Source organism: Zalophus californianus, chromosome 11, assembly GCF_009762305.2.
Source record: "Zalophus californianus isolate mZalCal1 chromosome 11, mZalCal1.pri.v2, whole genome shotgun sequence".
Lineage (NCBI taxonomy): Eukaryota > Metazoa > Chordata > Mammalia > Carnivora > Otariidae > Zalophus > Zalophus californianus.
The window spans coordinates 99,744,182-99,759,665 of NC_045605.1; the positions used below are offsets into that span (position 1 = coordinate 99,744,182).

General features: G+C 37.4%; 1 protein-coding gene and 1 pseudogene across 1 annotated transcript; both read right to left on the reverse strand.

Moving 5' to 3' along the window:
• Nucleotides 1–295: 295 nt before the first annotated feature.
• On the reverse strand, nucleotides 296–1,264 carry LOC113913555 (olfactory receptor 5M10-like). Its single transcript, XM_027577862.1, has one exon. The coding sequence runs from the start codon at nucleotides 1,262–1,264 to the stop codon at nucleotides 296–298; it is 969 nt and encodes a 322-aa protein (XP_027433663.1).
• An 8,497-nt stretch (nucleotides 1,265–9,761) lies between these two features.
• Nucleotides 9,762–10,729, reverse strand: LOC113913554 (annotated as a pseudogene).
• Nucleotides 10,730–15,484: the final 4,755 nt, after the last annotated feature.

Below are 15,484 nucleotides of genomic sequence, written 5' to 3' on the forward strand. Positions count from 1 at the left end.
GAAAATAAAAGGAAGCATTACAATTATTTAGACAAAATATAAAGTATTTTTATAATTATTCTCAAATACATTTTTCAATTAGGATTCTAAATCTGGATATCAGAACATTTTGATTGCTAGAAATGGGAAAGCAACTTCTTGCTTAGCAAAAAAAAGAAAGTCTATTATAAGTAGAGGGAATGACCTGCAGACTAAATGATGATGATCCTCAAAAAGAAATTGGAACAGGGACTCTATCACAGGTAGCACCCCTGTGTTATTTATTTCTAATCACCATGTTATCATAGACAATTAGTCATTTCAAATGAACAGAGATCCAAATTTCAATTTTATGAAAGAGATTTCCCTTAATCATTTGCTGCATAGCATGGATCACATCCTTGTTTCTTAGACTATAAATCAACGGGTTCAACATTGGACTCAAAAAGGTATAAAAGACTGCAAATATTTTGGACTCCTCTACAGACTTCTCAGATGGACTCCTTAAATACATGCAAAAGAGGGTTCCATAAAATAGGATGACTATTGTCAAGTGGGAACCACAAGTAGAAAAGGCTTTGCGCCTGCCTTCAGCAGAACGGATCCTCAAGATGGCTGCAATAATGAAAAGGTAGGATAGCACAATGATGAAGAGAGAGCTTGACAGAGTCAAACCAGCAACTACCAGCATCGCCATCTTCTTGACATAGATGTCAGAGCAGGCCAACAGTATAAGAGGAGGATCTGCACAGTAGAAATGATTGATTTCAAGGGAGCCGCAGAAGGACAAGTGAAAAGTCAGCAGTGTCTGGGAGAGTCCGTTAAGGTAACCACAAGCATAAGAGACCGTGACTAGAGAGAAGCAAATGTTCTTGGACATTCTGGTACTGTAATGTAAAGGGCTACAGATGGCTACATAGCGATCCAGTGCCACTGAAGCAAGGATATAAAACTCAGTGATCACCAGGGCAATGAAGAGAAGACACTGTGTGAAGCATCCAGTATAGGAGATGGTCTTTTGGCCTGAGAGGAAATTGTACAGCATATTGGGAGTGATAGTGGAGGAATAGCAAATGTCTACAAAGGAGAGGTGGTTCAGGAAGAAGTACATGGGCGCTTGGAGGTGGGAATTGGTCCTGATCAACACAATCATGCGCAGATTCCCTGCCACTGTGATTAGGTAGATCACCAGAAACACCCCAAACAGGATCTTCTCTAGCACTGGGTCATCTGTGAGTCCCAAGAGAATGAATTCCGTCACTGTAGTGTGGTTTGGGGAAGACATTTTCTTATTCCTTGAAAACTGAGAGTGGCAGAGAAAGTGAGGAATCCTGTCTGATCCAGATTCTGCATTTATTCCATCCATTTTATCATTTATTCATTGATATATTACTAGGAAATTTCTCTTCTCTTTTAACAAATATTTCAGAATGTCTACATGAATATTTTTGCCCTGTATCTCTCTGTAATCTCTTTCTCTTTATCTCTCTCTCGTTCTTGCTCTTGCTCTCACTTGTGTGTGTGTGTGTGTGTGTGTGTGTATAAAACCACATTTATATTTGCCTTCTTGGAGAACTCCATATTTGGTATTTGTTTCAAATTTTGTAAAAAGAAAAGTATAGGAATTAAAAGCAGATATGAAAAGCAGGGGGTCATTGGCATCATTCAAATGGAAAAATAAAGGAAATTGGATTTCTAGGGTCCCTCCAGATCTGATACCCTATATTTCAGGTACATAAAAAAGAAATAATTGTTACAGAATTTTCACCTGAAACCCATAATGGTCTGTCTTAGTTTTATTCAGAAGGCATTGAATTAGCAAATTTATCTCTTGATATATGACTGAGAAGGTACTGAATGAAGAATCATTCTCTCTGCTTTGTGAATTTACTCACTCATTTACATATACATGTACATGTACATTGAAAGTATTTTTTTTTCTGTTTTAAGTTCTGGGTTTATAGCATTGAACAAATTCCCCATCCTCATGAATCATATGTTGTAGGAGAAGAAACAGATATTACCAAATAGACAAAGCTATAGAATGTGATATCAGTTAGAAGCAAGCACTATAAAGAAAAATGATGGTAGGATGCTTTTAGAGAAACATTCAGAGAAAGTTCTTCTGAGAAAGTATATTTTAAACAGCAAATAAAGAATCCAACTATCTGGAGAAGAATGTGGAGATTTTTGTTTCCATTTTTTGAGCAACTAACACATATATGAACATATTTGTTTTGAAAAGCACAGATGATGTTTAAATGTGGCCTTAGCTTTCAGCTGAGCCACTATCTCAATGCTTTATGAAAATAAGGTATGACTGGAAATCAATGTGCCTCAAAAGCTGTGACTAAAGCTATTTTTACTTAGTTTTCACATATACATCAGAAGGGCTTGCATATAATAATTCATTTTTTAGAGATGCTATAAAATATTAACATATGAATAGAAAAATCAAGTACAGTTGATGGAATTAGTTTTGGCCACATTGGTGGGATATTCATCTTCATACAAAAGAGCAAACATATTCTTAGTGAAGAAATATAGAAAATGACCTACCTGTAAAAGTTGACTCACTGTATTTTGTAAAAACATGGTGGAAATATTTATAATGTATTTCTCAGGCACATTCTCTAGAGTATTTTAGAAATAATTCTGAGTAACTAATCAAAGTAGTCTTTGTTCCTCAAGGGCACAGCCTTAATTTGGTACCTTGAGATCCTAGATTCTCCTTTGAAGCCAAAATCTCCACCTAATACCTATGTACACTGCTTGGTATTGAGTGCATGAGATCGTTAGCACAGACCTTTAGCCATCACCTTTAATTACCATGGAAGAAAGAAAATATGAATATATAAGTTTTGTATTTTTTTGTATAGTAAGGATGAGAGAATTCTCATCAGAAGGTTTCAGTGTTTCTCTATAAATACTGCGGTTAGGTCATCTAATGAGAGTGAGGGGAATAAAGGTGGAGTCAGTGAGAGATTTGAGGAGTAGAAAGAATGTACAAAGGAGAACAGTAACATAACCAATAAAAAGAAGTAGAAGCATAGGTCAGGGGTGAGGACCCTTTAAAGAGCTGACACCATAGATTTATACTGGAACAAATCTGCCCCATTGAGTTAACTTCATCAACATGCTAAAAATCAAAAATGAGTCTGAGAGCCAGGATCATTCTGATCATTCATAAAATTGCTGATTCATAAATCTGGTGATTTGGGAGGAGGGTTGAAAGTAGAATAAAGAATATTTGAACATTGGCACTGCATCTGTTAGAGAATAAAAGAATCTAGAGATGCTTTCGCTGGTCTGTATCTTCCAGTGCACTGATAGTTCCAGGTTAATACAATCAAAGGAATCAAAGTGCAGGCTGTGCAAGACAAGAGAGGAGTCTGATTTTGTTAGATCTCTAAATGGTGGGGTAAACCTTAAAAATGGACACTGCCAGTTATTTTACCAGCAAAAAAAAAAAAGAAAAAGAAAAGAAAAAAGAAAGGAAAAAAAAGAGTTTATTTGGGAATAAAAGAGAATTACAATCCAGGACAAACTGTGGCAAAATTTTAGGCAAGTCCAAGGAACAAAGGAGAGGAGCACTTTTTAAGGAGAAAAGGGGTACATTGGGAAGGGTGTTAGAATTAAAAGTCCACTGGAGGAAACTGGGAGTAGAGTGTGATGACTTTTCATTAGTGGAGCTGTTGCTGGGGTGGGCATAGAGGGAGCTGAGGCTGAGGACATTGTCTCTTCCTCAGGCTGTAATAGTAGAGTAGTATCCATGTGCAAGGTCGGGTCCATAGTGAAGTCCATCTCTTCTTGTTGGGTCTGCAGTTGACTAGAGTGTTAGGATGTGAGGGCTCTCCCAGTGGAAACCTCCCAACTCCATTTTAAGTCAAGCAGTGGAGGATCTCAGTTCTGTTCAGAGATCAGTTGGGCAGAGCTTTGGCAGTGGCTGCCTTTTTTAAGTGCTGAGACATAGAGGGGTCACGTCTGAAGAGTCTGACAGCTGCTGCCAAAGCCTGCCCCTTTTTAAAGGAATTTAATTGGCTTCAGATCTGTGCAGACCTCTTCTGGTTCTGCTCCTTATCAGTTCTGGACTGTCAGCTGATGCTGGTCCAGGTGATATCTCCTAGAGCCAGTACCTTTAGCTGCTTGCATCATTGCCTGACACAGTCTCCTGCTTGACACGAGAGACTCCATTTTGCTCTCGACAACATCATACTCCAAAACTCCAATATTAATGTGTATGGATCACAGGACTAAATGTAAACACTAAATCTACAAGTCCTTTAGGGACAAAAATAAAAGAATGTCTTCATAATTTTAAGGTAACCAACGGTTTCTTAGAAAGGACAGAAAAATCATTGTGAATCAAAACATAAATTTTATGTCATCAAATTTCAAAACATGCACTCTTCAAAAATGATGTTGAGATAATGAAAAGGTGAGCCACAGAGTAGAAAAAATATTCATGGGGCGCCTGGGTGGCTCAGTTGGTTAAGCGACTGCCTTCAGCTCAAGTCATGATCCTGGAGTCCCAGGACGAGTCACTCATCGGGCTCCCTGCTCAGCGGGGAGTCTGCTTCTCCCTCTGCCCCTTCCCTCTCTCATGTGCTCTTTCTCTCTCATTCCCTCTCTCAAATAAATAAAATCTTAAAAAAAAATCTTTAAAAAAAAGAAAAAATATTCATATGGAGTTATTCTGACAAAGACTTGTATTCAGAATACATAAAGATCCTCCATAACTCACTGATCAAAATGAAACAACAACAAAATGTAACAGATACTTAATAAAAGAAGATATGTGAATGGTCAAAACCACATGAAAATATTTCAATATCTATAATTGTCAAAGACATGTAAACTATAACTACAACAGGATAACACTTCATACCCAACCTCCACGGCAAGAATTGAACTGATTGTGACAAAAGGAAGCAGCTAGAACTCTCATAATGTTACAAGATTGCTGAGTTCTTGTCTCATGGTTTCAAAGAATGAATCTCAGGGACACAAAAGGGAGAAGTGAAATTAAAGTTTATTAAGTGAAGGTGAGAGCAGAAAGGAAAGGAAAAGCTCTCTAGAGTGAGAGGGGTCCTGAATAGGTTGCCACTGAGGGTTTCTAGGGCAGGTCTTTTATTGAAAACTTGACCGGGGAGCTTGTGGCCTTGAGATTCTTGCTATCTTGGTTTGACCAAGGACTATTGATAACCCCCTTAATGACTTACTTCTTTACTAATGACCAGAAGGTCTAGTCATCTTCTGTGATTATACTGTAGTGTAATCTCTAACATCTCGGGCCAGGTGGTCTGGTCCATTCCCTTATCTCTTATTCACTCTGGCTTAGTGCTTTTGCCTGCCAGGAATAGTTTCAGAGCCTAGTCAGAGGCCCCCTACCTCTCCCTGCCTATACCTTAACACTTTCCTTACTCAGTAATATACCACTTAATGGAATGTAAAATAATTTTTAACTACTTTAGAATGCTGGTTATTTCTTATAAAATTTTATAGACAGTTATATCTTCTTACAAATCTATGACCAGCAATTCTACTCTAAGTATGTATACAAAAGAAGACAGATGCCCTCAAAGAAACTCAAATGTATATTAGCAGATGCATAGATAAACGGATAGTGGTATATCCATATAATGGAACACTACACAGAAATAAAAGTGAACATCCTATTCATTCATGTAAATGAATCTGAGAAACATGGTGGGGGGGGATCAACTTCCTGAATGGTAGAGTAATAACCTCCCCAAACCTGCTCCTCCATAAAAGAAACTAAAACTCTGGCAAAAGGTATCTAAGGCAACTATTTTTCAGAACTCTGGGAATTAACCAAAGGAATGTTTATTCCAGAAAAATGGCAGGGAATCCTGCTAAGAAGGGTGGCAATTTCTACTTGCTCTATTCCCACACCCTCTCCCCAGTTACACAGAAGCCTTGAAAACTGGAATTAGGACCACCTGGCTGTACACATTGGTCAGACTGCATTGAGCTTTACATTTAAAATTTCTACATTTTCTGGGGAGTAAATTTATCTTCATAAATATACTTATGATAGATTTTGTTTTCTTCAGAATCCAGCAGGTCAAATTATTTATTATTAATTCTGGGATACAATGTTATAAGGGCTTTTTTAAACTATAGATTATATGCTATAAATTAACATGCAGAGCAGAAAGTTTACGCACTGAGAGCTAAAGTTTTCCTCAAACCCATTCTTCACTAGAAATTTTCTAAACAGTTACATCAAGGGTAGAACCCAGAAAGCTATCTGGCTTATCTATTAGTTCTTCTCTTATCTTTATTTCTATTGTCACTGAAGCCTGGGAGGAAAAAGGGTGTGGGGGATGAAAAAGGGAGAAGAAGGAGGAAAAGTAGTTAAATGAAGAATTCTCAGTAGTGAATAGGCATTGTCAAGGCAATTACTTCTGGGCTTTCTCTATGCAATAGGGGCCCAAAAAGTTTTTACCCAGCCTGCTGGGACCATTTACTTTTCAAAATCCTATCATCACAAATTGCATATTCTTAGAGAATCATTGTAATATACTGAATGCTCAGTATAATAAAGAAAGATGATGTTTATATGTTAGGCAATCTGACAAAAGCAGAAAGGGGGAAACACATGAAACTCTCAAGTCTAGGAACTATAGAAAAACCAAAGGAACAAGAGTTACGTTTTACAAGTTTTAGCCTAAAAGTCATGTTTCTGTACTGCCTTGTGGCCTGATTTTTTTCCTGATCCTGTACCGCATAAAGAGAGCCTGGCTGCTAGTCTAATCCAAACATTTGTGTGTAACTACCACAAACATACTAAGAAGTTTCTGACTTCTGGGATTTGTTTTTAAATATATTAGAATAAGTAGGCAGTCAGCAGGCTAACTAAGCCAAAATGTAGTGACTTTAATACTATTAGTTGAGGGACCCTGATCATTTCATTAAGCCCAAATCAATCACTTTCAATATAATTATATTGTTCAACATCACAACCCAGTGTGCTTTTAAAAACACTGCACTTCCTTGTATTTTTCTATAAGCAGAATTCTATGTGCTGTGATAGGCAGGGTTGAAAATATGTAGGAATCCACAAATTGCATCACGTGGAAAAATATCTAACCCATCTACTAATAAAGTTAACACTGATTTTAACATTCCTGTTGAGGTGTAAACAGCATAAAGCACCAGCGCCTAAACTAGGAGTCTGTAAATGAGCAGTGAGTAGGCAAGGAAATTAATTTTACTGAGTAAACGTACAGTGGAGTGCATAGCTATTATAAAGCAAGATTTCTTCTGATATTTCGTGACTCCACCCCTACTGCCAACACACACACATACACAAACACATACATACCCCACTAGCCTACACATGATGAATATCTGAGCCATTTCAGGCAACGCTGTCCTTTCTAAAGAGATGCAGCTTGTCTGTAATGCAATTGTCCTAAAATTATGTAAAATTGAGGCCACCATGTGAAAAGTCTGTGGAAGACAATAAGTAAACTCATAGTATGAGAGAGGAAACACAAGACAGAGATACAGAAGGAGACAAAGAAAAAGAGGCAGACACCTCGTGGCACTGAGAACTCCAGGCCTGTGTTAGTTTGAATTAGCTTTGTGTTCCTTCATTGAAAAAGTCCTGAATATTCTATTGCTATATTGAAATCACATTTGCTTTATGTAATATGAAAGATTTAATTTCAAAGAAGACAGGACAACTTGTCTCAAAAAGAATAAAACACTATCCAACAGACCATCCAACCAGCCACCGGAGAACTTTTCTTTTCTAACAAGGACTTTCTGAAATAGTGGTTCTTGAGGACTTCTAGTTCCAGATGCCAGAAGCAACATTTTGTCTTCCATCACCCTGTGCCCTCAGCTGGAATGATTTCTTTCTTAATTTTAAAACTTTTACTGATGATCTGCTTATAAAGACGTGGGGATGTGCAAGTTGATATAAAGAGGCTTCTCTTCTTAAGGACCTCTTAGTCTGTGTACGTTCTTTTTTTAAGATTTATTTACTTATTTGAGAACAAGAGCAAACAGAAGGAGGGCAAAGGGAGAGAGAGAGAGAGAGAGAATCCTCGAGCAGACTCCCCACTGAGCCTAGAACCCTATGTGGGGCTTGATCCTATGATCCTGAGATCACAACCTGAGCCGAAACCAAGAGTCAACCACTTAACTGACTAAGCCACCCAGGCGCCCCTAGTCTGTGTATATTACACTGTATTTTTATGATTTGTTTCTCTAACCAAGAGCCTGATTAGAGCTGCAATATCTATAGAATCACAGGAATGGGCATGTGTGTCTACCTTGGGAAGAATGACAGAGGGTCAAGGCAATCATAAAGGAGATAATATTTGTGCTGTGTCTTGAAATATGAAAAGATCTCCAGAAAAAGAATGATAAGATAAGAAGAGATCACTGAATAAGCAAGAAAAAGTGTGTTTTTGATATGCAATGTCTGAAATGAAGAATAAAGGGAGATAAAATGATAAGATTTGGATTCAATTTCTTATCAAAAATTCTAATTGTAATGAAAGCAAAATTATTTCTTAGTCTCTTTTAAGTGGCTACTTTTCTATTATGATGATAGTCTTTCCATGGCAAAATGATATACTAGGGTCATACTTAGTATACTTTAAAAAGACTTTTAGTATAGTTTAAAAGACTTTCTGCTTACATGTCAGTGGTCACTATAAAGAAAATCCAGTCCTACTGGGAAGATGTCCCAATTAAGAAAATACCAGTCAAACCAACTGAAAGCTTTAAACAAATCCCAATGAACTTGCTGCCAGTGGTAAAATAGATACACATGGTTATTTGCTAAGGCACTAGGCAAAGCCTATCTATCTTGCCCTAGCTCTTTAAGCTTAAACTGCTTACTCATTCAGAGATCAAACAACATGACACTTTATCTGCAGGAATCATAAGGAGTACCTCTTTTCTAAGTTCAGAAACCTCTGCTCTACAGATCCTTGGTGTTCTTGTTCTGTGATTTCCACTTATATTGGCCTTATAGTTTGTTCCCATTATTCCCTCAGTGATCCAGATTACTTGTCCAGGTTAGAAATGCTTGACCTTGGGGGGCACCTGGGTAGCGCAGTGGGTTAAGTGTCCGACTCTTGCTTTCAACTCAAGTCATGATCTCAGAGTGATGAGATCGAGCCCCATGCCGGCTCCATGCTCAGCGTGGAGTCTGCTTGAGATTCTCTCTCCTTCTCCCTCTGCCCCTCCTGCTCATGTGCTCTCTCTCTCTCCTTCTCTAAAAATAAATAAATAAATCTTTTTAAAAAAAGAAATGTTTAACTTCAGCACTTCTGTCAGGATTAAATTCTGATTTTTTTTTCTGGTTCACTGAGGATAAGAAGCACTGCTTCTTATGTTAAGCCCTATATTGGTCCTCTGGACAAGTTCTGGGTCAGCCTATTCCTTATTACCTGTCCTCTGGCATTTTACATATACCACCTTTCAATCATTGAGCCATCAAATGGGGGAAAAGATGGAGTCATCCCTCTTGCTAGTCAGTCTTTCTCTATATCATCTACTTTTATACTGTGTTTTATGCCTCTGAACAGGGAGTTGAAATGTGATATTTGATTATTTTCAAGCATATAGGTTCTGTGGAATTAGTGGGATTTATACAGAGTCACCATATTCCCCAGGATGCTGAGACATTTGGTCCAACTCCACTATCTAAAACAACAACAACAATAACAAAACTCATGCCACAGTGAAATGGATCCAGGGTGAATAGAGGTGGATTTGGTCATTTCTATGTTCCCTCAGAGTTTAAAATCCCATACTTTGCTGATTCTAAGTACAGAAGTAAAAAGAGGTTGTTTTAAAAAAATTTTACCTAAGGAAGCTTTGACCTCCTTGTTTCTCAGACTATAGATGAGAGGATTTAACATGGGGATAACCACTGTATAAAACACAGATACCACTTTGTCTTGGTCCATTGAGTAGCTGGAGCTGGGGTGCAGATACATGAATAGAATTGTGCCAAAGAAGATAATGACGACCATCGAGGGGGAAGCGCAGGTGGAGAAGGCCTTGTGCCTCCCTTCGGCAGAATGGATCCTCAAGATGGCAACAAGGATGTACAGATAAGAAATGAGAATAATCAGGAGGAAGCTCAGTTCATTAAAACTGGCATAAGCAAAAATTACAACTTCATTGACACGTGTATCAGAACAAGAGAGTTTCAGGAGGGGTGGAGTGTCACAAAAAAGTGGTTGATGACATTTGAGCGTCAGAAAGACAACTGAAAGGTGAAGCCAGTGTGAATGGCAGCATTCAGAAAGCCCGCAAGATATGTGGCCAACACCAGAAGAACATTAAGATCGGGGGACATAGTAACCGTGTAAAGAAGAGTCTTGAAAATGGCTACATAACAGTCATAGGCCATCACGGTCAACAGGAAGCCCTCAATGCCAGCAAAGGAACCAAAAAAGAATTGAGTGGCACATTCATTAAATGAAATGACTGGGTTCTTCACCCAGAAATTCACTAGCATATTAGGGGCAATGACAGAAGAATAACAGAAATCAACAAGGGACAAATTCCTGAGGATAAAGTACATTGGAGTGTGGAGATGTGAGTCAATCTTGATCAATAGGATCATGCCAAGATTTCTAAACACAGTGATCGTATAGATGACTAGAAACACTGTAAGAAGCAGGCACTGTAGTTCTGGATGATCCCTGAATCCCATGAGAATAAATTCAGTCACTGTTGTATAGTTGCTCATATCTTTGTCTCAGAATGGATGATTCATTTGCTAGGATAAGAAAGAAACCAAGGGAATAAATTACACAAAGAAAAAAGAAACCAGGAAAATAAAATAGTTTATTCTCTGCTATAAGTAAGAATAGTTCTAAGAATGCCCTGAGGAATGCATATTAAAGTTCTTTATTTTCTTGTGGAGGTGAAAAGAAATTCCTTAAGTAAACTCAGTAACCCATTTTATTTAAAATTAATGTGTGTGTGTGTGTGTGTGTGTGTGTGTGTGTGTGTGTGTGTGTGTGTGTGTGTGTGGCTGTGAAGTCTTTGATGATCAATCCTATTTGTCCATATCCTACCTTACTTCCCAACTTTTCTCTCCTCCTCCCTTGGTCTTACTGCCTTCACCTCCTATGATCCAATTCCTTGCATTCATCTTGGCAATTAAATGTACAATACAATTGAATATCCTTGCTGTATGCAGTTCTGCTTTTCCTGTTTTCTCTCAAGCCCACTCTGATCAGGCTTGCACCCTATCACTCTACAGAATCTCTTGTCTAAGACATCAGGAATCTTTACATTGCCAAATCCCGTGGTCAATGCTCATTCCTCATCTTTTTTGATCTCTCAATAACATTTGACAGAGTTGATTTCTTACTACTCCTTGAAAGATTTTCTTCTCTTATCTTCCAGGACACCAGACTCTTGAGTATTCTTCCTACCATGGGGGTTGCTCCTTCTCAGTCTCTGTTTACTCCTCCTCTTCTCTCTGACTCTTAAGGTTGTAGTAGCTCAGTCCTTAATCTCTCCCCCTTTCCTATTTACCCCCTACCTTGGTAATTATTCAATTTTGTAAATTTGATTACCATCTATATACCTAAAACTCCTGAATTTATATATCCAGCCCTGACCTCTTTTCTAAATTCCAGACTTATAATTCAACTGCTTACTCACATCTCCATATTAATATCAAATAACAATGCAGTATGACCCAAAGCTGAATTCCTCATGCCTTCCCCTAATTTGGCTAAACATAGCATTCCTTATCTCAAGTTAATGACAACTCTATACTTTCATTTGCCCAGATGAAATTAAATAAATAGATAAATATTGAAGAAATTGATCTCTTCTCTTTCTCACACACTATATAGCCAATCTATATAGCCAATAGATAATTATGTTGGCTCTACCTTCAAAATATCTGTATCAACTACGTCCTACCACCTTCATTCCTACCAAGACCCAAGCCAACATTATCTTTCACCTAGATTACTGTAGTAGTAACTGATCTATCTTTAAAGTCAGCTAAAACCCTACCCCGTAAAATAACCAATTTTAAAATTTTGTAAAGCTCTACTTTATGCATATTTACACATACTTGCATTATTTTTTTAAACATGCTTGCATTATATTATGGCATTCTTGCTACAAAAGTTAACTAAATTTCCCTGTTTTGCACACAGACACATATGTATATATACACATGGATATACATGTATATATACATTCATGTATGTATGTGTCTGTATATGCTGAATATTCTATAAAATTCTCATTTGCTATTGGTGATCCTAAATCCCTGTCGTCTAAAGACAAAATCCAAATTAGTTTAGTTGGGAACATTAAATTTAGTGTTTCAGACATATCCTAATTGAGATCTTTAATTACTTTATGCTTTTTGAGTCCTCTCGGAAACTTTCTATACCTGAACAACTTGAGATCAATTAAATCATCTTACCTTTGTCCTTAATATTCACCAGTAGTGGTTATTAGTTTAGTTTTGTTTCTTTGCTTTTTGGAGAAATACAAGTTTTCTGTCTTACAATGTGAAATTTATAGCTTTGATGAAAATGGAAGTGGTATAAGAGATCCAGCTATGACAGAATTGAGATATGGTTAATTAATTCAACAAAGAGTAGAAAATGCTGCTTCTGAATATGAAGCAGTCAATCTTATTAAGTCTGTGATGATCCTCTTGAGATTTAGTCTCCACGAAACACTAAAAATCTAAAGCTTGAAATGTGCTAATCTAAAATTAAAACATGCATTTACTTTTCACTGAGATAATTGAACTATTTTCTCCCCAGTGAACCACTTATACCCCAGAGAGTAACTTAGGCTTTTAGAGAAGTACAAAAATTATTTCATGGTCCTGAGACTCCATTGAGCATAACATGGAGTTAGATGGTATAAGATTGATGAGATCCTGCCTCCAAACTTCAGAATTCCATTTAAAATGTGATCCTTACTCATTTCTACTAGAATATGGCTCTCGGTGCATTAATTAATTGATTAATTCAACAAATATTTAGTAGACTTGTGTTATGGAGAATACAAGTGTCCTTGGTACTGGTAGTAGCCAAAAAATCGATCTTGTGCATTCCTTCACGCAGCTTGCATTCTGGAGTTGGGGTTGGAGGGCTATTGCAGGTGATAGGGAAAAGTAAAGTCCAAAGCCTACTTGTGAACTACCAGGCTTATTTGATCAGTCACTCCTTCCCAAACACCTTCCTGATTGGAATTCTTTTCATTCTTTCATTTGCTCAATCAGTCCACATATATGTTGTCTCCTTACTATTCCTTTAACAAACCAGGGAGGATCTTGCCTCAGGGCCATTATATTTACTCTAAGTATACCTGGAATGCTCTTCTACAGACATTCAGATGATCTTATCTTTATTCAAGCCTTGCTCAAATGTTATTTCCACAGAAAGCTCTTCTCTGATACCACCATTCCCTATTTTATCACTTGCTTTACCATTCTTCAAAACACTACTCATACCCATGTCAATCACACACACACACACACACACACACACACACACACCTAACACCTCTATGTACACATGTACACACACACGCACATTTGGTATAGACAATAAAGTCTTCCTCACTCAAATATAAGGAGATCAGAAGAAGTTTCAGGAGATCAGAAACTTAATTGTTTTACCTGCTAAATCTCCAGGACAGGTTACATGCTAGTTTTTCCATTAATAGTTTACCAGTTTTATTGAAGTGTGTGTATGCCCAAATACAACAAATTATATACATTAAATGTATGCAGAGTTTTATATATCTATGAATAATCTTTGGATGGATTATGGGTAAATATATAAAGGGTGTCTATTTTCCTATTCTAAGCACAAACTGAGGTATATAGCAGAAGATACAGTTTATAACATAACATGGAAAAGGATATTTGAAGCTCAATGACACACAGGTGTGATGCTAAGATAGAGACACTCCTCATAGTACAAAAGGTGTGATCATTTTATAAACGTTTGAGTATGATAACTAAGTGGAGAGAGCTAATTTTGTAATCCTTTCATGTGTCCAGAGTCCCTAGATGACAGGTTGTCAATTCAGTGTATGAACCTGGTACTCAAGTGAGAAGCCAGGGCTAGACATGTGGATTTAGGAGTCATTGCAGACATCTCAAATCATCTAAGAAGTGGGTACTGATGGAGAATGAACGTACCATGAACTAATGTAAAGGATTAAGTCTTTGGCTCCAAGATTTGGAGGTTAGCATGAGGAAGAGAATGAAAAGTTATCACACTTATCTGGGGGAAAGTGGCAGTGGAAGGAGAAGGAAAATCAGAAGATTGAAGTGACATAGAAATCTAAAAATATGGGTTTTTTTTTTTTTTGGTAGTTGAAAAAATTAATGATGGCAAATCCTCTTGAGACACCAAGTACAAGTATGATAGAAAAGCAATCTTTAGAGGCAATAATGTTAAGCTCTCATGTGTCCATGACAAGATTGGGTTCAATGGAGAAGAGGTACAGAAATACAATTGGAACATGTAATGGGATTTGAGGAAATAAGGACAAGGACCAGAAGTAGTTCTTTTGAAAAGATTCATTGTAAAGAGAGCAGAGAAATAAGTTGGTAACAGGATGGGACTTTTAGCCAAAGAAATTATTAAGAAGGGTGATACTAGATGATGTTTATAAACAAATGAGAACACTCCAGTAGCGTTTGAGAAGCCAGTGTTTGGGGAGAGTAGAGATGTGATTTCTGAAGTAAAGTTCATGGAAAGATCCAAAAGTGTGAAAGAAATGGTCTTAGGTAGAAGCAAGGGACACATTGATAAGTGGGAATAAAAGTATGTGTATAAAGATTAGCGATGGTAAGAAGGGGATAATCTTATCTTTTTGGGGGGATAATCTTATCTAATTGTTTTTATTTTGGAGGAAGAAGTATGACACAAGATCAGCAACAGACAGTGGCATACTGAGAGGTTTTCTTTAATTGCACTAAGCAGCTTCAGTGGAGGACAGAACAAAGAAACAATTACGCTTCACTAAGTTGGAATTTAATCAGATAAGTGGAATGGAGAGAAAGTAGAACCATGGAATTGAGGGTGATTGAGAATGACTCATTATTTGATGGACCATGGAATTCCAGTTGGGCAATGAGTAGTGATCAGTGCCACTTTTCTTAGGTTGGTGAATAAGAAGCAGCTGAAGGACAGATATTATAGTCTATGAGTTAGAATAAAAGGGAACATGAAAAAAAGATATCAAGCATGATACAGTTTTGAATGTCTTTGACCTTGATTAACTGGGCGCCTGTGTGCCTCAGTCAGTTAAGCATCTGCCTTTGGCCCAGGTCATGATCTCAGGTTCAAGGGATGGAGCCCAATGTTAGGCTCTCTGCTCAGTGGGGAGTTTGCTTCTCCCTCTTACACTCCCTCTGTACTCTCCCTCTCTCTCTTTCTCGCTCTCTCATAAATAAATAACAAATAAATAAATAATCTTTAAGAAAAATCTTTAAAAG